The 19,727-nt window shown below is 55.4% G+C and overlaps 2 protein-coding genes across 12 annotated transcripts in view; both read right to left on the bottom strand.

Annotated features, from left to right (window-relative positions):
• Positions 1 to 190: 190 nt before the first annotated feature.
• TBL2 (transducin beta like 2) lies at positions 191 to 4,925 on the bottom strand. 2 transcript variants are annotated; one of them, XM_025425824.3, is made up of 7 exons: positions 4,737 to 4,925; positions 3,127 to 3,257; positions 2,692 to 2,876; positions 2,067 to 2,218; positions 1,580 to 1,706; positions 1,050 to 1,202; positions 191 to 822 (listed from the first exon to the last, which is right to left on the bottom strand). In XM_025425824.3, exons 1-7 carry the CDS (start codon positions 4,864 to 4,866, stop codon positions 360 to 362), a joined length of 1,341 nt encoding a protein of 446 aa, XP_025281609.1. In that variant the 5' UTR covers positions 4,867 to 4,925; the 3' UTR covers positions 191 to 359. The 2 variants fall into 2 exon arrangements, with proteins under 2 accessions (XP_025281609.1, XP_025281610.1); XM_025425825.3 differs by lacking the exons at positions 3,127 to 3,257; positions 4,737 to 4,925 and having other exon boundaries at positions 2,715 to 2,854.
• Positions 4,926 to 8,890: 3,965 nt separating this feature from the next.
• Positions 8,891 to 19,727, bottom strand: part of MLXIPL (MLX interacting protein like) — a 34,790-nt gene continuing 23,953 nt past the window's right edge. For 6 of the 10 annotated variants that reach the window (XM_025425818.3, XM_035718084.2, XM_035718082.2 and 3 more), the window contains 14 exons: positions 18,836 to 18,918; positions 18,585 to 18,674; positions 18,228 to 18,272; positions 17,527 to 17,728; positions 17,321 to 17,401; positions 13,890 to 14,059; positions 12,057 to 12,603; positions 11,712 to 11,779; positions 11,210 to 11,632; positions 10,999 to 11,118; positions 10,685 to 10,812; positions 10,480 to 10,603; positions 9,949 to 10,078; positions 8,891 to 9,676 (listed from right to left, as the gene is read on the bottom strand). In XM_025425818.3, coding sequence (XP_025281603.1) covers positions 9,558 to 9,676; positions 9,949 to 10,078; positions 10,480 to 10,603; positions 10,685 to 10,812; positions 10,999 to 11,118; positions 11,210 to 11,632; positions 11,712 to 11,779; positions 12,057 to 12,603; positions 13,890 to 14,059; positions 17,321 to 17,401; positions 17,527 to 17,728; positions 18,228 to 18,272; positions 18,585 to 18,674; positions 18,836 to 18,918 — 2,330 coding nt within the window. In that variant the 3' untranslated portion in view covers positions 8,891 to 9,557. Of the gene's footprint in view, positions 9,677 to 9,948; positions 10,079 to 10,479; positions 10,604 to 10,684; positions 10,813 to 10,998; positions 11,145 to 11,209; positions 11,633 to 11,711; positions 11,780 to 12,056; positions 12,604 to 13,889; positions 14,060 to 17,320; positions 17,402 to 17,526; positions 17,729 to 18,227; positions 18,273 to 18,584; positions 18,675 to 18,835; positions 18,919 to 19,727 lie in introns of all 10 variants that reach the window. The other 4 variants (XM_025425820.3, XM_035718081.2, XM_035718083.2 and 1 more) reach the window with 4 other exon arrangements.

The raw sequence follows: 19,727 nt of genomic DNA, 5'->3' as shown, positions 1-19,727 counted from the left end.
GTACCACGGTGAGTTGCCACAAGGTCAAGGCCATGTCCTCTCTCTCTTCAATGTACTATTTCCCTCAGTGCCTGGTGAAGACAGATTCCTCCCATGGGCCCAGGAGAAAGAGAAGCACCTTGGTCATTAGACTGGAGGGTCAAGTAAGGCCAGGAGTCATAATGAGTAAGGAGAGACAAAGAGAGAGATATCAAAGTAGGCAATAATAGTTTCAATGGGGAAAAGGAGAGAGGAGTCACCGAGAAAATCAGAATACTCCTTTCAAAAGGTTTCCAGCTGGTTGAGTACCTGGGAAGAAAAGTGGCAGCAGTGGTGGCGGCAGCAGCATGCCAGATCCTTCCTGCCATACCCTCCCAGAGTCATTTCTTCAAGGCACCCAGGCTTCTCAGAGCCTCCTGGGCCTGGGTCAGCTGCTGCTGTAGCCTTTGGCGGGTGCTCTCGTTGGAGGCTCGCTTCAGGAGGCCCTGCATTTCCTCCACCACTGCCCGGTGGCCGGGGGTGTTGTGGAAAAGCCGCACTGCCCGGTCCCCACAGGAGGCCAGAAGCCGGCCAGTGATGTCAAAGGACAAGTCAGTGATACACTCCCCATGGACCTGCTCAAAGCACTCTTCCTTCTCACCCCGCCGGGTGTTGTAGAGATGAATACTGCTGCCACTGGCCAAAGCCAAGACCTGGGCGTCAGGGGAGAGGGCCAGGCGGCAGAGCATGGTGCTCGCCTCTTCAAAGCAGCCTGTCCTCAGCAAGTAGGGATCCTGTTGCTTCTTGTATTCCACATCTGTGTCCCACAGTTTCCACGTACCATCCTTGGAGACTGAGGCCATCCTGCAGCATGGAAAATCACGGCTCTAGCCCCAACACATGCTGGAGGGGAAGGCACTGGGACAGCAGGAGGGGCTCCAGCTAGGAAGCCAACTGCACTGCTGGGGCTACTTCCTGCCAAGGGCCAGGCACTCTACCCACTTCAGAGCTGCCACAGAGATGGGCAAAGAGTCCTGGTTGCCAAGAGGGGCTGAGAGCCCCCAGTAACCCATGAGAGAGGAGGCACTCACCTGCGGGAATCATTGGAGAAAGCGAAGAAGTGGACGGCTGCAGAGTGCCCCTTCAGTTCAAAGGCTCGCACGACCTCCTGGAAATCACCTTTTTTCCCAAAGCAGACTTCCCAAACTTTTACATCTGGGGTGAAGCCACAAGAGGCCACAAACCTGCCACACAACCAGGTTCCTTTACAACTTAAAGAGTATCTCATTTCTGCCAACCCAAAAGAGTATCTCATTTCTGCCAACCCACTAAACTTCATTCCTGAGAAAATTAGTAATCTTCTATGTAAACAACATTGTGTCTTTTAAAACCGCTTATCTACACAGGATTTCAGTTCATCCTCATGCCCATGGTATAAGATACATAGTACCCCATCCCAACCTTTTAAAAACTATAGATGACAAAAAGGGAGACTAAGGACTTGAATCTAGGTGTGCTGATTCCACACTGTATGTTCTTTCTGCTATTTGAAGCTGGCTCTCTGCTCTGTCCTTGGCCACAACTTCTGCCCATCATAGATGCTAAGGCCCTCCTTCCTCACCTGCTGCAGGGGGATATAGCAGCATAGGTATTGTTCATCTGGTTGGTGTTGATCGTAGACAGCACATGACCTTTCAGATTCCAGATGAGGATCGTCGTGTCACTGGAAACGGTCATGATGAACTTCCCTGGGGGTGGGGGGGTAGGAAGTAGGGGGAGTGGTGGTGGTGACATGAACTGAGTCAATGACTCAACCAGGTGTCATTCCCTAAGGAGACACTTCAGAAGGCCTCTGCTTTCTCAAATACCCATGCGCCCTTCCTGGGCCAAAGGTCCCCAGACATAAGGATTTTGTTCAAGCCTATGGGTCTTACTGGCCTCCCCTGGGGAGCTGCTATGGCTCTAGGACTCCAGGAGAGCCCAGAGCCAGAGCCCCTTTGTCACACTGGAGCTGAGCATAACTCTCAAGCAGCATTAACTCATTCAGCAAATAAATGGGGCTCTTCCTTCTAGTCCTTGGTAAGCTCCATTTCCTGAATGCTTCTTACCTGTGTCTGCAATGCCAATGTTGATGACGGGTGCCTTGTGCTTTTTAGGAAAGTCCTCTGGGTTGGCTGTGAAGGTATAGCCCCCATCTTCTCGCTTGGTCATCTTAAAGACACGAAGGGTATCTCCATTGGCCAGCCAGACGATGAAGGCTCTAGAGGCAGGTAGCAGACAAGTCACTCATTTGTTTGGACACGGAGGCCTATGTGTGAGGTTTGTATGCTAGGCTCCGAGGAAAATCATGGTCTTCCTTCATGCCCCAGTCAAGCCCTGCAACTTAACTCCTTTGTTCAAAACCTCTTAATACTTCTCAGAAGATAGGACTCGCATAGCTTTGGCTCCTTTGGTGTCTCTCTAGAGTTTAGAAAACCATTATAATTTCCAGGACGAATCTGGAGCCAGGTTTCAGTACTTCCCAAGTAGGAACATATCTTCCCCTCTCTGCTTCCTTTCTGTGTAAAATGCAGAGACCTCTAGGGAGCCCCAGGCAGTGCTTAAGCTGTCCAGATACTCTTTCTGCCATCCCCAGGGAGACCCCCACCCCCACTATCCCAAGTCAGGTATGGGAAAGACATAAGCCTGGGACTGGGCTTCTGCAGGCAAAGCTGAGGCTCCATCCTGTCCCACCTGCAGTCAGGGCTGAAGCGCACCAAGGTAGCATGGTCCAGCTCCACGTTGGCTCTCAGGCTGCGGTGCTCCCGCTGCAGGAAGTCCTTGGTGCTCCAGATGCGGACAGTGCGGTCATCTGCACAGGTGGCCAGGTACTTGCCATTGCTGCTAAAGTCCATGCAAGATATGTTCCCACTGTGGCTCTAAGGGAAGGGTTGCAGGAAGTATGAACAGGGACCCCTTGGGCAGATGGGGTCTGCTGCCTGGATTAACGACAAGCTGCTGATGGGGTATGATGAGGGATTGGATGGGGCATCCCCACTAACTTTAGTCAGAGGCAGAAGGGTCTGTCATGTGCAGAGCCTTAAAAAGGAAAAGTCTATGCGGGGGGGGGGGGGGGGGGGGGGGCTGTGAGTCTCTGTATATGTATGCTGAGCATGGGTATCCATGTACCTTTAATGCCGCAGCCAGGAGGCGGTGAGTGAAATTGTGCTGCTGAGGCTTCTCCTTGCGAATTCGTTGATGCTGTTTCTGCTTCTTGGACTTCAAGGACTTGTCAGGTGGAAATCCATTTGCTTTTTGGCCTATGAGGAGGGACTGTGTCATCTACCCATTCACTCACTAAGCATTTCTGACCACCTGTGAGTGACCAGGCATTGAGTGGAGCAGCAAGAGACGACCAGATAAGGCCCCAAGCTTGAGAAGAGACAGTGAGGTAGGCAAAAACAGAGGCTTAGGAATCAGACTGGGTTTGGATTGTGTCTCTACCATTGAGTGACCTTGAGGAGATTACTTGCTGTTTGTCCATACAGTACCTCAATGCAACTTAGAAAAGGCACTCTCCGGGCCTGTGCAGCTCGCTGGTACATAGCACAGCCGGCTAAGTGCAGATCCTTGGCCAGACATCCCTAGGTAGGGAATTATGTGCACAACCAATTTGGTGGGCCTGGCCTTGGGCAAGTTCCTTAACTGCTCTGGCCCTTAGTTTCCTCAAAGAGAAGCTGTGAGTGCCCAACACAAGCATTAAAGGTTCAGAGGACTCCCAGAGAGAACTCAGGGATGATAAGTAGTCAACCCCTGTTGAGCACCAACCCTGTGCCGGGAATGGTGCCAGTCACTTGTGCATAAAATAGCCATTTTAATTGAGAGTCAGGCCAGGTGCAAAGCTGGCATGTGTTACATTACTCCAGATGCCCCTCAATTCCTACAGGGAATAAACTCCTGAGGCCCATAAACAGAGACCACCACAACCTGCCCTCTCCTGTCAGCATCCTGCCCTCCTCTCCCCTCACACTAAAACCCCACCAAATGCCCTTTGAGAACTGCTTGCTTCCATGCACACTGCCTTTGCCAGCGATGCTCTTCCTTCCTCCTTGGCCAAACTCTTGACACACCTGTCCTTCGAGACCCCACACCATGTGTTTCCTACTCAGTGAAGCTTCCCTTCACCAGTCCCTCCCCACCCAAAAAAGCAGGGCTGACCACCCCCACCCTTGGGTTTCCTGGTTGCTAGTACTGACCTCCTCTCTGAAACCTATTCCACTCTATGTTTCACCTACATTTTCGGATGATCTCCCTTATGCAACCGCGAGCTCCCTAAAGGAAAAATTCCTCACACCTACTGAGATAGTAGTAGCTACTTAACAAACGTTGCTCCTGTCGAGGAACTAGTCCGAGTGCTTACAAATACGCGTCTCCCCTCACCGCTCCCCGCTTTCCTAAAATAACGAGCAAGCAGCGCACCCGAGAGCTTACAAGAGCTCTGGAAGCAACCGCGGGAGACCCGGAGGCCCAGAGGGCAGCGAGCGCCTCGGCCCCCTCCACCCCCGCCGCCCGGCCTCCGAGGAAGCGGCAGCGCGGGACGCAGCCTGCAACTAGCGCTTCCTGAGGTAACTCGCTACCTCGGTAACTCGTCTCGGAAAGCGAAGCTCATTTCACAAAGGGAGAAACTGAGGCCCAGAGGGTCCGCGGCACCCCCGCCGGCCCAAACCGCACGTCGGACCACGGGGAGGCCAGGAGCAAGGTCCCCGCGGGGTGCCTCCACTCGCCCCCGCCCCACTAACCCGCGGACCGGCTGCCCGTCTCCTCCTCCGCGCGCAGCCACCCCCGCGCTACTGCCGCCGTCGCCATCAGGGCCAGCAGCCCGAGCAACAGCGACAGGCCCATCAGCTCGGGCATCTGCGGTAGCTCCATGTTGCCGGGCCCACTGCCACCTCAGCCTCCGACGACGCGGACGCCGGCACGCCTCCGCGGGACCGCGCACGCACGCGGGGCGGGGCCTGGCCGTTGGTGCGCCCCGAGGGGCGGGGTCTGGCCGTTGGACAGCCCATGGGGCGGGGCCTGACCGGCGGAGCGTCCCGGGGCGGGGCCTTGTGGTGGGCGTGTCTCTGCGGGGCGGGGCCTGTCGCTGGCGCGTCCCGGGGGGCGGGGCCTGATTCTTCTGGGGTTTGGCTGCGTCGTCTCCAAAGCTCGAGGCCGAGATATGCAGGCTTTGCTGAGTCCTCCTCTTTTTTTTTTTTTTAAAGATTTATTTATTTATTTATTTATTTGTTTATTTGTTTGTTTGTTTATTTATTTATTTATGATAGACATGGAGAGAGAGACACACACAGGAGGAGGGAGATCTCCAGGATCGCGCCCTGGGCCAAAGGCAGGCGCGAAACCGCTGAGCCACCCAGGGATCCCCCAGTTTAAGATTTTATTTATTTGTTCATGAGAAACACACAGAAAGAGAGAGAGAGAGAGAGAGAGGGAGAAGCAGGCTCCATGCAGGGAGCCTGACGTGGGACTTGATCCCAGGACTCCAGGATCACACCCTGGGCTGAAGGCGGCGCTAAACCGCTTGAGCCACCTGGGCTGCCCTGAGTCCTCCTCTTGAGTAATTCACTGATAATCGTTTATTAAAGGCGCTGTTCCAGCCATCACCACAGTGGGTCCTTTCGAGGAGGCAAGGCAGAGAATAATGGAACAGTGGGCGCCAAGACCAAAGACAAAAGGAAAATCAGGAGGCAGTTGCCAGGATCTAAGAGGGAGGTGATAAGGACCTAGACTTAGGTGTGGCCTGGGGAGTGGAAAGAAACTTTACAAGATTTTTAGCGAGATATTTTTATTTTGAAATTATAGATTAATGAGAAGTTGGGAGAACCAACAGGAAGTTTCCCTGTATCTTCACCTGGTTTCCCCCACTTAGTAACATATAGCTATAGTGCAATATCAAAACTGGGAAATTGGTATTGATATGATCTACAGAGCTCATCTAGATTTAATCAAAAAGGAAATATTCTGAAAGACTTATTGATAAAGTTTGAGTTAGACCTGCTTGCCTGGAAAGGAAATGTTCCCAGAACAGGGAGCACTGCCCCATCAGCCTCCCAGGCCTGCAATCCAGAATGAGTTGAATTACCAGGGTCAGAGATTCCAGATTCAAAGATTTCCATGCCCACCAGGAGCCTCTACTGACAGTGCAGGCTCTCCAGCCTTTAGAAGGACCTTCTAAGAAGAAGGACTGCTGGAGAGACCAGGTGGGGGACAGATACACCCATAAAAGCTTGACTAAGGACATAGATCCAGTCAGAGAGCAAATGGAGTGTGGCCTCATTTCCTTCCCTTTTGTCCTGGGGGGTGGGGTGGGGTTGGCATTGACTCAGCTGTAGGCTGGTGCCAAACCTTCCACATTGAGGGCTTCTGATTTAATTGGTCTAGACAGGACCTGGTTGTGAAGACTTTTTAAGCTCAAATGCACATTTAAGTTTGAGAAGCAGCTGTCAAGGATATGGTAGGCTAATACAAGACTATGTAGAAGGGGATGTTCTGTTGGACCAGGGTGATGGCTGTAGAGATGGATGCATATAAGGTCAATGGGCCAGGCCTTGGTCACAGATACTACAGGGCCCTGGGATGTTGGGAGGAGCCAAAGATACTGTTTTCAGCTTGCACAAGTGTCTGGATGGTGGCATCATTCCTGGGGATGGGGAACATGAAGAGGACCAAGTATTAGGAGGGACAGTGGGCTATAGTCTCAGAAATGAGGAGTTCTGTTTTGGTTCCTTTGAGGTTAAGGAAGCTATGAAACATCCAGAAGGAGGGGTCAGGGTGGCAGTTGGATATATGCTTTTGCAGCTCCAAGGGCAGAGCAAAGCAGATACAGAAGAGTGGATCCTTGGCAGAGAAGCCAAAGGGAATGGTATTCCCTGAGGCTTGCCACATAATGAGAAGGAAGTGGTCCAGGAAGGGGCAGGTGGAGAAAAAGACTCCCACAGCAGATACTGGGAAGGCACAGTCAGGGAGGAGGGAGAGCCTGGAGAGAATTCTGGATTCACTGGGAAAGGGTAGTTCTAGAATGGGGTCCAAGGGCCCGGGGGGAAGGCAGGATGAACACTGCAAAGTGGTCATTGGATTTTGCAATGAGGGAGTCAAGTTACCTTAGTAAGAGCAAGTCAGTGTAGGGGTGAGGCTGGGGTGGAAGTGGGGACCTCAAAGACAGGGGATGAGTGGGAGGGGAGAAAAGAGGGGGAGAGCAAGTGTAGGTAGCTCTGTCAAGGGAAGGTGGCATCGGGCGGGGGGACACAGGGTCCAAGGGATGTCTTAGGGGGCCCTTTCTGGAAGGGTGTGAGTAAAAACAGCAGAGCACACTGTTAGGATTTTACTTCTCCGAGAGCCACTTCAAAACTTTGTCTGCAGCAACAAATAGCACTTAACACCTAGGTGCCCCTGTTACCTGCACAGTAGAGAGAGATGGCTAAAAGCAGAGACTAGAATCACACAGTCTGAGTGGGCATCTCACTAACCAACACAGCCCTGGGCTAGTTAACCTCTCTGTGCCTCAATTTTTCATCTGTGAAATTGGGATTATCAGTAATTATGATAACGTTTTTTAAAGATTTTATATATTTATTTGACGAGAGAACTAGAGAGTACAAGTGAGGGGAACAGCAGAGGGAGCGGGAGAAGCAGGCTTCCCATGGAGCAGGGAACCAATGTGGGGCTTGGATCCCAGGACCCTGAGATCATGACCTGAGCCAACGGCAGATGCTTAACAACTGAGCCACCCAGGCGCCCCGGTGATAACTCTTACATGGTGTCATATGCTAGTTACTGTTTAAGTGCTTTATATATATTTACTCTGAAATTCTCATAACTGGCCTATAGAGGAAGATGTTAATATATAATAAGTGAGTTAATATAAATAAAGTGCTTAAAATAGTGCTCAGCAGACAGTAAACATTAGATAAGTGTGCAGTTAGTTTTGTCATCCCTGTTATGATAACACACAAATGAGGGCAAGTGGCCACAGAAGACTGCCTGCTATTTATGTCCCACAAGCATCCACAGAAGTCCTGAGATGTGAGAGGCTTGAACTAGCTCCATGGGGAGAGGGATCCAGCCGTGAATGGAATCCGCAGCACCAAGACCATCGCCTGGTCCACAGCGGGCCCTCAGAAAAGATTTGTTAAATGGCTCAATAGAAAAATCAATGAAAAAAGAAAAAAAAGAAAAAAGAAAAATCAATGAAGTATCAGGGCCATTCACCCCAACTCCTCATCTGAGGTATCAGTTCCTTCTAAGACATCCTAACCAAGTGGCCATCCACCCTCTGCTTGCACATCTCGCATAATGGAGAGGTCACTATCCCCCACCCCCCATGTTCTCTTCAGATGTTTCCAGTGGAAGGCCCTGTCATTTCTACTTCTTGACTCAGCTCTGCCCTTTCCCAACATAAAAAGTGGTAAGCCGGGGTGCCTGGGTGGTTCAGCGGATTAAGCATCTGCCTTTGGCTCAGGTCGTTCCCAGGGTCCTGGGACTAAGCCCCTGCTCAGTGAGGGCCTGCTTCTCCCTCTCCCTGCATTCCCCTTCTGCTTGTGCTCTCTCTGTCAAGTAAATTTAAAAAAAAATTTTTAAAGAAGGTGGTAAGCTTTCCTGAACCTTTTCCTGCCCATGCAAAGAGGAGTTCCAGGATGAGTGTCTGTCACCTCTCACCAGGATGCCAGCAATAGCCTAAAACTGTACTCCCTGCCTCTGCTCTTAAGGGCCCCACTGTGGTGTATTCTCAACTCCACACCCAGAGGCATCCTGTTAAGAACTTACATCTGATCTTGTCCTATCCCTACCTACTCAAAACTTTCCAGTGCCTTCCAGCTCAGAGGAAAAGCTAAGGTCCTTTCAAGGCCACCTCCCACAGCCAACTGGCTCTCCATTCCCGAATGAGACACACTGATGGTCCCAAACAGTTTTTGTTTTTATTGGCAAGAATTCTTTACAAAATCCACACACACGCATTCACACGCATACAAGATGCCTGCCCTGGTTTGGCCACCACCTGCCCCGCTTTCTCCTGGGGTCAGACCTTCCTGGCGTCACCCAAGGATGCCATCCTGCAGCACCTCACCCCACACTGGGCTACCAGCAAAGGAGCAGAGAGTGGGAACTTCCTTTTCTGCCCCTTTGCCGAGAAGTAGAGGCCTGAGCCCCATCAAGGGGGTGGGGAGAGGAGCAGGTGGGGGAAACAATTGTCCCCCCTCCTCCTACAAGCTCCCTGAATTGCCAGCTTAGGCCCCAAGTGTCACAGCTGCTAAGGCCTAGGGATCATCATCTGGTTGAAGCTTCTCCACCCTTATTTTGCAGACTAGAAAATGAAGGTCCAAAGAAAGAGTATGAGTCCCCCCTGCCCCCTCAGGTCTCAGTGTTCATCACTTGTGGGGCAGCAACTGGAACATAGCTCTTCCTGGCTTCCAGGAGGTGGAAGAGATTTGAGCCCTGCTAAACCCTCAGGAAAGGGCACAGCCAGACCTGGGGCAGGAAGGGAGTGCCCAGAAGTCGTCCCTGGAACCCATGCCCAGGGACAGCAGCTCCTGGGCAGCTGAGTGAGCGGCAGCATCTGGCCAACACTATAAAGGTTTGCCAAGGGTGCCTTCTGTGACTGCCCGTGTGGCTTGCTCGGGAATACAGGCTGGATCTGTCAGGATACTGGTAGATGTGCTCAGCTGGCGGAGAGAGTTCAAGACAGCTGGGGAAAGACAATGAGAGAATGAAAGAGAGAGGGGGAGAGACACCTCCTGGGGTCAGGGCCCTTCCCCTGGATGCTGAAGACAAAAGGGATGAGAGAGATATACTAGCTAGCAAGATCATCAGCCCCTCCCAAGACCTCCGTCTGTAGGTGACTTGGTAGGCAGAGGACTATTCAGCGTATGTGGTGGGATGGCTAAAACTCTGGGCCTGTGGTCTGAGCAGGGTGGACACCCCTGGACATTATGGTGGGCAGGCAGTTGGCTCACATACTTGGCCGGAGAGCGGGCAGGGAGCAGTACTGGTCCAGCCAAGCCAGTGAGGTCTGGCGGAGGCTCTGCAAGCTTGCTGTGGACACCATCCCGTTGAAAGACTCGAACAGAGGCCGAATGAGGATGCTGAACTGGGCCCAGGTCAAGGAACAGGCCTGCTGATCAGCCAGGACCCTCGCCCTGCTCATGTGTAGCCCTGACATCTGGCTCAAACCCAGGGAAGGGCCTGGCCACTGTGGCATCATGAACTTTGAAGCCTGCTGCAGCCACCGCCCCCCATCCTGCCATGGCCTGTCGGGGGCCCTCTCTGCCCTTCTGGGCTGCACCCAGGGCCTCCTTCCTGAGTTTCCCTCTGCTCCCATCATAACACCGGGCACTCCTGCTGGCCAGGATGCCAAAGACCTGGAAGGACTTGAGTCTCTTCCCCTGGGGGCAGCTCTGGGCCCCTGCCTGGCCTGTGGAGCTAGCCTGCAGTCAGGCACAGCTGGGTCTGGCTCCAGCACTCACGCCACCCCTGGCCGAATGAGGATACTACCCAGAACTTCCAGTTGTGCAGCGTCCGGGTGCGGACATAGTCGTCAAACATGTCTCTCATCTGGTCGAAACGCTGGTGTGTAATGGGCACCCCAGTAGCAGGCAGCTGCTGCTGGCACAGGCTGGGGGAAAGGGGGGCCAGTCAGGGCTGGGGAGTCGGGCAGCCTACCCCCTTGCCCCAGTGCCCTTGGTCCCCCACCTACTTGATGGCAGCATTGAGCTCCTCGATCTGGTCCCGTAGCTGCTGGGCCTCCTCCTGCATGGCCGCCCGCTCTTGCTGCAGCATGGCGATGTACTCAGCCGTCTTCTGCAGCGTGGTTGCTTTGCTCACCTGTAGGCATCACCAGGGTAGGCTCAGGTGCTAGAAGTGGCCCCACTCTGTGGCCCACTGAGGCACTGGGTGGAAGGTGGAAACTGGGTGTCCAGAGGTTCCTGGGATTGGGTCTTGGACGGTGGGAGGGGGGCCTACGAAGGAGCCTTATGGTTCTGGGGGTGCCAGCTGGGGCTGGGGGCTCACCTTGAGGCTGGGCTGGGCGCTGAGTGTGCTCACCAGCCCGTGCAAGGTGTCAAACCCCAGCTTGATGTTGAAGCGCCGCTTCTGCTCTGCAGAGATGTGTGTGATGCGCCGGTTCTCAGTCTTGGGGGGCAGACAGTGGGGTGAGCCTAGGAAGGAGCATGGAAGGGCCTAGGGGTAGCAAACAGATCTTGGGATGAGGGAATGGTGCCACCTTATTGTTGTCTGGACGGCCCCGGCTGAGGATGGGTTGAGGGGGAGAGACGTGGACGCTCAGAGTCCCCAGGCCCTGCATGGAGCTGAGCTCCCCAGACAGCCGCCGCTTACCACCTGTGACAGGGACAGACAGACCCACAGACAGACCAACACAGGGGAGAGGGTCCCATTGCCCTGTTCCTCTCATCCTGGCCTCAGATGTCATCCCTCCTTCTTCCTTCCCCTTTCTCCATCCCCTGGAGTTCCCCAAGCCTTGCAAGCTCTCTTTACCGCTGTGTGCTGGGGGTGAGAGCCGCTCCGCTTTGGGGACAATCAGGGGCCTGGGAGGGGCCAATGTGGCTGGGCCTGGAGGTGGCCGGGGCGGTGTGGGGGCCGGGGTCGGGGGGAGGAAGGTGCAGGGGAATTCAGGGGCCATCTCCTGCTGGGGTGGAGAAGGGCAGAGAGTTAAAAGGAGGTAAAGCCTGGGGCCCACCCTCACCTCCCAGTGCCCACCATCTTACCGGGGACCCTGAGGGCCGAAGGAGGGTGCTGGACACAAGTGGTGGTTCCAAGGTTTGCTCAGGCTTGGCTGTACACAGGCAGAACTATGAGCGCCACTGGGGCCAGCCTCAAGACCGTCCCCCCATCCACTGGGGGGACCCAACTCCCAAGGCCCCGTCTCGCCCTTCCAGAAAGTCTGCTCCCCTTCTGGTTTCAGGGCCCATGTCCCTAATTCCTTGCCACCTCCCCATCCTGCCAGCTGAGCCTGAGCCTGCCCCTTAAACTTCACCCTCTGCTCCCCAGGCTCCCCACTTCTACATTTGGTCCCACTTTCCCTCTGTGGGATCCTGCTCTTCCCATCTCACCTGCTGTGAGCAGCTGTGTGAGGCAGGGGTTGCTGCCTCCCGCAGTGGCAGTGGAGTTGGCCGTGGCAGGGGCCAAGGTTGGGGGACTGGGCTTCCGCCCTCTAGGGGATGGGGTGGGGGGCCTGCCTCTGGGCCGCATGCTTTGGGGTACTGTGAAGTGGGGCCCAAATTGGGGCTCCAGATATCCCGAGGGTAGAAGGTCTATGGGGAAGGGGGGAGGGGCAGGGCCTGGGCCAGGCTGTGGGGTCGGTGGGAAGGCAGTGGGAGCAGGCAGTGGGGACACTCCTGGGGCAGGTGGGATGGTAGAGAAGGGGAATCTGGGAGAGAAGAGAGGTTCTTCCTGCAGCAAGGCAGGGGGAGGAGCCATGGGAGGGAAGGTGGGGGGGGCACAGGGCTCTAGGCCAGGCCCCTTGGCAAGGGCAGGGTATTGGAAGAGCGGTGGGGGTACTGGAGGGGGTGGCAGCTTGGGCTTGGGGTCTTCAGGAAGGAGGAAATCAGAGTTCAGGAAGGCACTGGAATCTAGCGGGCCAGGGCAGCTGCTCCGGGCCTGGTTGGGGAACAAACAGAGAGCAGGGGGGGAACAGCTGGCTTTTGTAGCCACCCTGGCAGCCTCTTGCCCTGGCTGAGCTCTGGACTGGGCACTGGGAGAGACAGGAGAAATGGTCCCTCCTGTCCCCACCCCCCACACACCAAAGGAAATTGTGATCTAATGAGAGGTGGGAGTGGAACACACGTATGCACCTATTAGGTGTGAGAAAGAGCATCAGTCTTCCTGCCTATATTTGCATTTGCCAGATAATTTCTCCATCCAGCCACCAATCCATCCACTAACCCATCATCCTCCGTTCACCTATATGTCCTCTCACTGCTCTGTCCTCCAGCCCACCAGGTATTAGCCCATTCACCAATCCATCCAACCGTCTCTCCTTAATTCATCCACCAACCCATTCATAATCCATCCACCCATCCACCATCTGTTCCCTGACCAGCCACTTATTCAGCCACCAGCCTATTCATCAACCCATCAAACTATGCATCTTCAAATCCATCTACCAGCCCTTCCATCCAACCGACCACTCACCTACCTAAATGTACACCAACCCATGTAAGCAACCACCTCCATCTACAACCCATCTATCAATTCATCAACACCCCATCCATCTACACACTCATTGGGCAACCATTTACCCAGTGCTGCCAATGTGCTTGGACTGTGCTAGGTATGGAACATGGAGTGGCGAGCAAGGCTTAGCTCTTCCAGCAAGGAGCTCACTGTCTAGTTGAGGAGATCTCTCAACGATGAACTACAAGAATGCCTGAACAGGCTGATGATAGAGGGAAAAGGCTTCTGACCAAGCAGCAGGGAGGTGACATCTGAATTGAGCCTGTGAGTTCCCAATCCACAATGGCAGGTTCACCATTTCCTAAACACTCACACTGAGCTTTCTGTCTCCATGGGCTCATTTGTGCTTGTCTCCTCATCTGGCTTGCCTTCTATTGGTCTCTTTTTCTGTCCAAACCCAATCCATTCACTAAGCCCAGAACCTCCCCTCCTCCAGGAAGCCTTTCACAAGCAACCCACTCTTCAGTGGTACCCTGGCTCCATGCCCCTACCCCCAGCCTCCCTTCTACAACCACCTGGTCCAGTAATGCTTCACGATCTTTCCATCCCAGCTGAATGGTGCCCTCTCACAGGGCAGAGATGGGCTCTCTCTCCCCCTTCAGTCCCTCTCAGTCAACCAAGCACAGGACTGGGCACTCAGGAAGTACCCTATCTCCCAGAAACAGGTAGGTGACCTAGGCAGGACTGAGTGTAGCAGAGCGGGAGCTCACCTGCAGGCGGTTATGCCCTGAGAGGTGGGTCACGCCTGATGAGGCAGGGGGCACCTCTGAGCCCAGGATCCCACTGCTGAAGAAAGGGTCAGCCATGGGGCCAAAGCTGGGGGGCTCCGGGAAATGTGAAGGCGTGGGCGTCTGTGGGGGGCGGTAGCTGGTGAAGAAATCTGTAATTCAGACATACAGGGCGGTGGTAGTTAGGGTTAAGGCCAGGCGGGCCTGGAGGCTGTGGGAGGAGAGTGGGCCTTGTGCCCTGTCCCCAGGCTGGGCCAGCCTGACTGGCAGTGAGGTGGGGGTAGGCGGGGGAGGGGGGGCTTCCACAGGAGATTGTGAAATTGGGAGAGTTTCTGTCTGTCTCAGGGGAAGCAGCAACAGAGGTTCGGGTGGGATGGGCCTGCATGCAGGACAGCAGAGGCAGGGTGGGGGAGTGAGTGGGACCCCGGGAAATAGTCCTCCCACTGAACCCCACACTTGGCTCATGAGGCCCCTTTTCCCATCCCAACCCTGGACATTCCTCTCTTTTGCTTCTGTTACCAGCTCTGCTGGGGCCATAGAAAGGGGCAGGGTAATAGAGTGTGCCAGGGAGGGAGAGGGGTGGGGTGCAAGGGGTGGAGGTCTGGCATAGGGAAGAGCCCCAGGGTGACAGCAATTCAGGGGTGAGTTAGAGGTGAGAGGGGTCAGGAGGTCAGTGGGTCTGGAGTAAGTTGGTTTGTTGGAAGGTCCAGTGGGGCCTCAAAAGTAGAGCCTAGGAGTGGGGTGGAGGGCTAAGGGGGTCATAGCAGAGGTAAGCGGGTGGGCTCAGGGTGAAGGCAGGAGTGAGGGAGGGCTGGAAAGCCTGGAAGAGCTGGCGGGGAGGGGGCAGCCAGATTGTCTGAGGTGTGGGTTGTGTAAGCCCCAGGCTATTCTGGTTTTGGGAAGCAGCTGCCTGTGGCCTAACCACATCCCGGGCCTGGGCGCCACCCGCCCACCCGCTCCCTTCCGGGCACCTTTCTCTGACCCTGACAGCCTTTGGCCTGAACCAGCTCCCAAGGCCTCCTGGTCTGGTCAGACCCAGCCCCACTGGCCTTGAATGGGCCCTGGCTCCCTGGCCAGGGGAGCTGGTCAGACTTCTCTCCCAAAGGCCACTCTGAAGGAGACCCAGGCCTGGGACAGATAAGCCCACACCAGACCTGGAGGCTGATGGGGGTTAAACTTGTATGTGCATCTTATGTGACTCTGGTGACCATGTGTCGCTGGAAGGCTGGCTCTGGGGGTGTCAATGTGTGATCTCATGCAAAACACTTCCCTGCATGTGTGTGCCTGCCCCAATGTCTGTAGTTCTGTCTGGGTCTGTATGTGCCTGCCTTGATGTGAAGTGCTCCGCATGTGCATAGCTGCTCTGTGCCCAGGTATGCGCGTCTGGGTTGGTGCGCATGTGTGCCTGCACACAGGGACTCATGTGTGTCCTTGACCACCCAATCAGAAAGGATCTTTTTGTCCTACTGCCTCCCTTTAACTGAGGGACTGGGTGGCAGAGGGCCCCCTCAGCCGGCAGAGACCATGGGTCTCATCGCTAGGCCCCTTGAGGTCTAACTCTAGAACCAGCCACATACTGGCCTGCACCCTGTTGCTCCCTAGCTCCCAGCGCTCTGTGGGGCTCACAGGGTAATGAGCCCAGTCACTACCACCCCCTGTCATAGTCTCCCCTTCATTATTCCTTCCCTCTTCCTAACCCTAGCTGATCACCCACAGAGCCCTGGTCCCCCCCAGCTTCTATACATTGATGTACATCCCTCCCTGAGGCCCTCTCCTGCTCCAAGCCTCCACCCCTTCCTTGAACACTCCTCCTCAAGCCCCCTCCCTCCATGGAGTTCTGGCCTTCTCACCGGGTTTCCTCTCAAGTGAGAAGCTCTTGGGGACAATCAGAGCAGTAGCCCTGTTGGCCTTGGCACTCCCTGCCCTCCCTGTGCGTGGAGCGCCAGAGGGGGCCACGCTAGCCACCTCCTCTGCATGACCCACATCCCCTACCCTTGGTTGCATGCTCACCTCCACCCCAGCAGCCACCCTGGATGGAGAAAAGTGGCTTCTTAGCCCCAGATTTGGCCCAGAGTCCACGGTGGAGGCAGTTTCCTACCTGTGGCAGGGGTGTGTGTGCCCAGACAGGACCGCTGCCCTCCCAGGCTGGTCTGCTCTCTGGGCACTGCCATCAACACTTCTGCCCCCACCACCCCTACCCTGCCCAGGGCTGAGGCAGGGGTGGGGGTGGTTCCTCATTCCCTAGTTCCCGCCCCACCTCTTGATTGACAGGCCTAGGACCCTGTGGGGAAGAAGTGGAGGGGCCATTGAAACTAAGCCTTTATGCCAGAAACCCCCTTTCTACCCCCTTGGGCTTTGGCTGAAACAAGACAAGCCTCTATGGCTACCTGACCCTGAGCATGGCTCCAGAGTCCCCTGAAAAAATGATTATCAGGGACAGATTCCAAGATCTACAGCTAAGTAAAGAAAGCGATGTCAGGCAGTCTATTGGAAAACAAAAGGAAACCTTTGTGCACAGGTGCTTATACAGACATGGGTATCTCCAAGAGGATACAAGAAACCAGTGACCTAGTGGCCCTGGGGTCAGGAAAGGGAGGTACTTGTTTCTACATGTTACTTTAAAAAAAATGCTTTACAAGATTTAATTCCTGGGATTTTCTTAAAAACAACATAGGAAGTAGGTGAGGTCTGGGTGAGGTCTACATGAAACCAGACTGGTCAGAGTTGATATATGTTGAAGTTGGTGATGGTTACATGAGGGTTCAGTGAACCACTCTCTCTCTACTTGTGTGTATGTTTGGAATGTTCTTTTTTTTTTTTAATATTTTAAATATTTATTTATTTGAGAGAGCGAGCACGAGTGGGAGGAGGGACAGAGGGCGAGGGAGAAGCAGACTCCTCACTAAGCAGGGAGCCCGACATGGGGCTTGATTCCAGGGTCCTGGGATCATGACCTGAGTCGAAGGCAGATGCTTAATGGGCTGAGCCACCCAGATGCATATTCTTTAATAGTTTTTAAGGAGAATTGTGTAAACAATAAACAGGCCCAAACAGATCAAAGTCCCTCTCTCTCCTGAGATTCCCAACATCCACTAAGTCCCTCTCTCTCCTGAGATTCCCAACATCCACTACTTTCCTGGGAGCTCACAGAGCCTTTAGCTTCCAATGTGCCTGGGCCCTGGCCCTTGCCTAGGCACCCAGTCTGTCCCTGCTCTCACCTGTGGCCGTATCAGTTGTATCCCACGTCCAGACAAAGAAAGACCAGGAAGGGCCCTCAGAAATCATTTAACCATCCATCCTCCCAGATGGGCCTAGGACGGGGCCTCAGGTCTGGTGGTCATCTAGGAACTATCCTCATGCTGACCCTCCCCCCACCACCTGTCCACCCTACCCAGCAGGGGACGCTGCCTCACCTGAGATCTCCATGAAGTCGTCCAGGCTGGGCTGCAGAGGTGTCAGGTCTGGTTGGATCATGTCAGCATTGCCCACATAGGCTGGAGAGGGCAGTGGTGAGGTCAGGAGTGGCAAGGCAGGATGGAGTGGGGGCCGTCCACCCTTGGCCATCCTCCCTCGGCTTCCCGGATTCTCAAGGCCTCCCTCTCCAGATGCAGGCCCTCACCATCCTCAGGGGGCAGCTGCAAGGGTGCGGAGCTGGGCTGCGTCATGGTGAAGAGCGTGTCGGAGATGTCGGACAAAAAGCAGTCGAGGTCCAGAAGCTGCCGGCCACCGGGCTCCTTCTCCGGGCCCCCAAGCAGCACGGGCACAACGCTGGAGAAGAGCTGCTCGCACCATCGCTCCGGTGGCTGCCAATCCCCTTCGGCCTAGGGAGACAGAGCCTTCAGCAGCCACGGGAGGGACGCAGGGGTCTCGTGCTGCCCCTCACCCTCCCATGTGCCCTGCACCTAGAGGATGACATGCTTAGCAGGTCTGGAGCCTCTGCAGGCCTGGCCCTCCTCACCTCTCTCTGGAGGACTCAGTTGGCTGCCTGGAAGGCCTATGGTCACCCCACTGGCTCCTAATGACTGACCCCCAGCAGATAGAGCTGGAGGGCCTGCTGAATGGATAAGGATCTGCTTCCTGCCCCTATACTTTTTCCTGCCTGGAACCCCAGTTTTTAGGGACTTGGGTCCTCCATGCCTCCCACCACTTGCTGGGCTAACCAGAAGACTTGGGGTCTTCCCACCACTGCGCTCAAAGACTTCCCCTCCTCCGGAGTGAAGGGCTCAATGAGCTAGAGGACAGCAGTCACACCCACTGCCCTCAAGTCCCTCCAGGACCCTCGCTGGCCCCTGCCTCACCCACCTGGAGGGAAGCACCCACCTGCTTTGGAGCCAGAAGATCCCCTTCCCTGCTGGATTTACGGAGCTGCAGGAACACACAGAGGTGGACACTGGATCGCCTGTCCCTCTTCTATCACTGCCCGCCAAGGCCTCCCCTGCTCACAAGCTCCCCGGGACGAACGGGATCCCCAATTCCCTTCAGGAGCTCCCCTGCGCCTGGAGGTACGGAGGTGGCGAAGAGACTCTGGGCCACACGGTGGCGCTGTCAGCCTGGGTCTTAATGGGAGGCGGGGTCGGGGTTGGGTCGGGGTGGGGGTGGGAGGGAGACCCACCGGCTCTTCCCAGAGCAGCAGTGGTCAGCAGCCACCCCCCACCCCCGTGCCCCTCCCCTACTGACCCGTTTCTTGTAGTAGATGCGCCACTTGTGGTACTCGCGCATCACCACCTCGATGCGCCGCTTCCAGTAATTGCCCTCCAGGACGACGGCCTGGGGAGGGTCGGGGAGGGGCTCAGTGAGACGGCCGGCACCGAGCCCACCCCTCACCCAGTCCCCACCTGGGCCAGCCCCTCCTGCCCCGCGCTCCGAGGGACTGAAGAAGGGCGCGTGGCAGGGAGGCCTGCAGGCTCGGGGTCCCTGGGCTCTGCTACCTCTGGTTTCCGGTGCTCATCAGCCTCAGGCCCCTGCAGGGGGGTCACGAAGCCACAGACGGGGCTCTTCCTCCGCTCCACATCTGAGAGAAGGGGGCCAGGTCAGGAGGGTACCCAGCTTCTTCACCTCCACCCCAAGGGGGCTAGGACCCCAGGGCCACACTATGAAATCCTGCTTAGCTTCTGATGTTTAGATTAAGTGCCACCTCCTCCAGGAAGCCTTCCTGCCTGCTCTAGCCCTCCCAGAACTCCCTTTTTGATGGGACCCTGTGAAAGGAACCTCCCTACTCCTCCTCCGCCTCCCTTGGGAGCCCAGTAGGGGTGCAGGTAACACTGGCTGAATGGGATTGTGGGACCACAGGAACTGAGCTGCTCCAAAGCCAGGCATGCAGGCCAGGGCCTGGAGCCCTTGGTCCCCTGCCTCAGGCTCCTTGACACTACCCAATCTGATGCCAGCACCTCTTGTCCGCTCAGGCCACCTAGCTGAGCCATTTCAACACCTCCTCCACTCCCTTCCTTCTCTCCAATCCAATCTCCCTCTCCCCCAGGCTCCTTCTTTGGGGCCCATAAACACATACCACATGTGCCTCCTAAACTTTCCCTTCCCTTGCTACACCAACAAGGTAATCTTTCCTTTCACCCCTTTACTTTGCGGCTAGTTCTGGAAGAGTTGTCATCAGCACCTCCACTTGGTGCCTCCTGGTTTCCTCTTCACTTCCTGTAACTCAGCACCTGCCCCCACTGCCCAGCCAAGACCCTTACTCTTCCGCCTTCCCCGGGCCCTTCCTCCTGGACCTCGGGTTTGGAGCACTGAACCTTCCCTTGGTTCTCCTGCCTCTTTGACCATTTTCACTGGCTCTTCTGCAAGTCCTGCCCCCAAACCTCTCTCGTC

Source organism: Canis lupus, chromosome 6, assembly GCF_003254725.2.
Source record: "Canis lupus dingo isolate Sandy chromosome 6, ASM325472v2, whole genome shotgun sequence".
Lineage (NCBI taxonomy): Eukaryota > Metazoa > Chordata > Mammalia > Carnivora > Canidae > Canis > Canis lupus.
Note: the sequence above shows the minus strand (reverse complement) of the source record. Positions and strands in the feature narration are given on the sequence as shown.

Bases quoted from the DNA above. Each gene is read 5' to 3' on its own strand.
- TBL2 (XM_025425824.3), bottom strand. From the start codon at position 4,866: ATGGAGCTACCGCAGATGCCCGAGCTGATGGGCCTGTCGCTGTTGCTC. The intron at 2,219-2,691 runs GTGGGACAGGAT...ACCTGCCTCTAG, and splicing joins CGCTTCAGCCCTGACTGCAG to AGCCTTCATCGTCTGGCTGG. The intron at 1,203-1,579 runs GTGAGGAAGGAG...GTTGTGTGGCAG, and splicing joins GCTATATCCCCCTGCAGCAG to GTTTGTGGCCTCTTGTGGCT.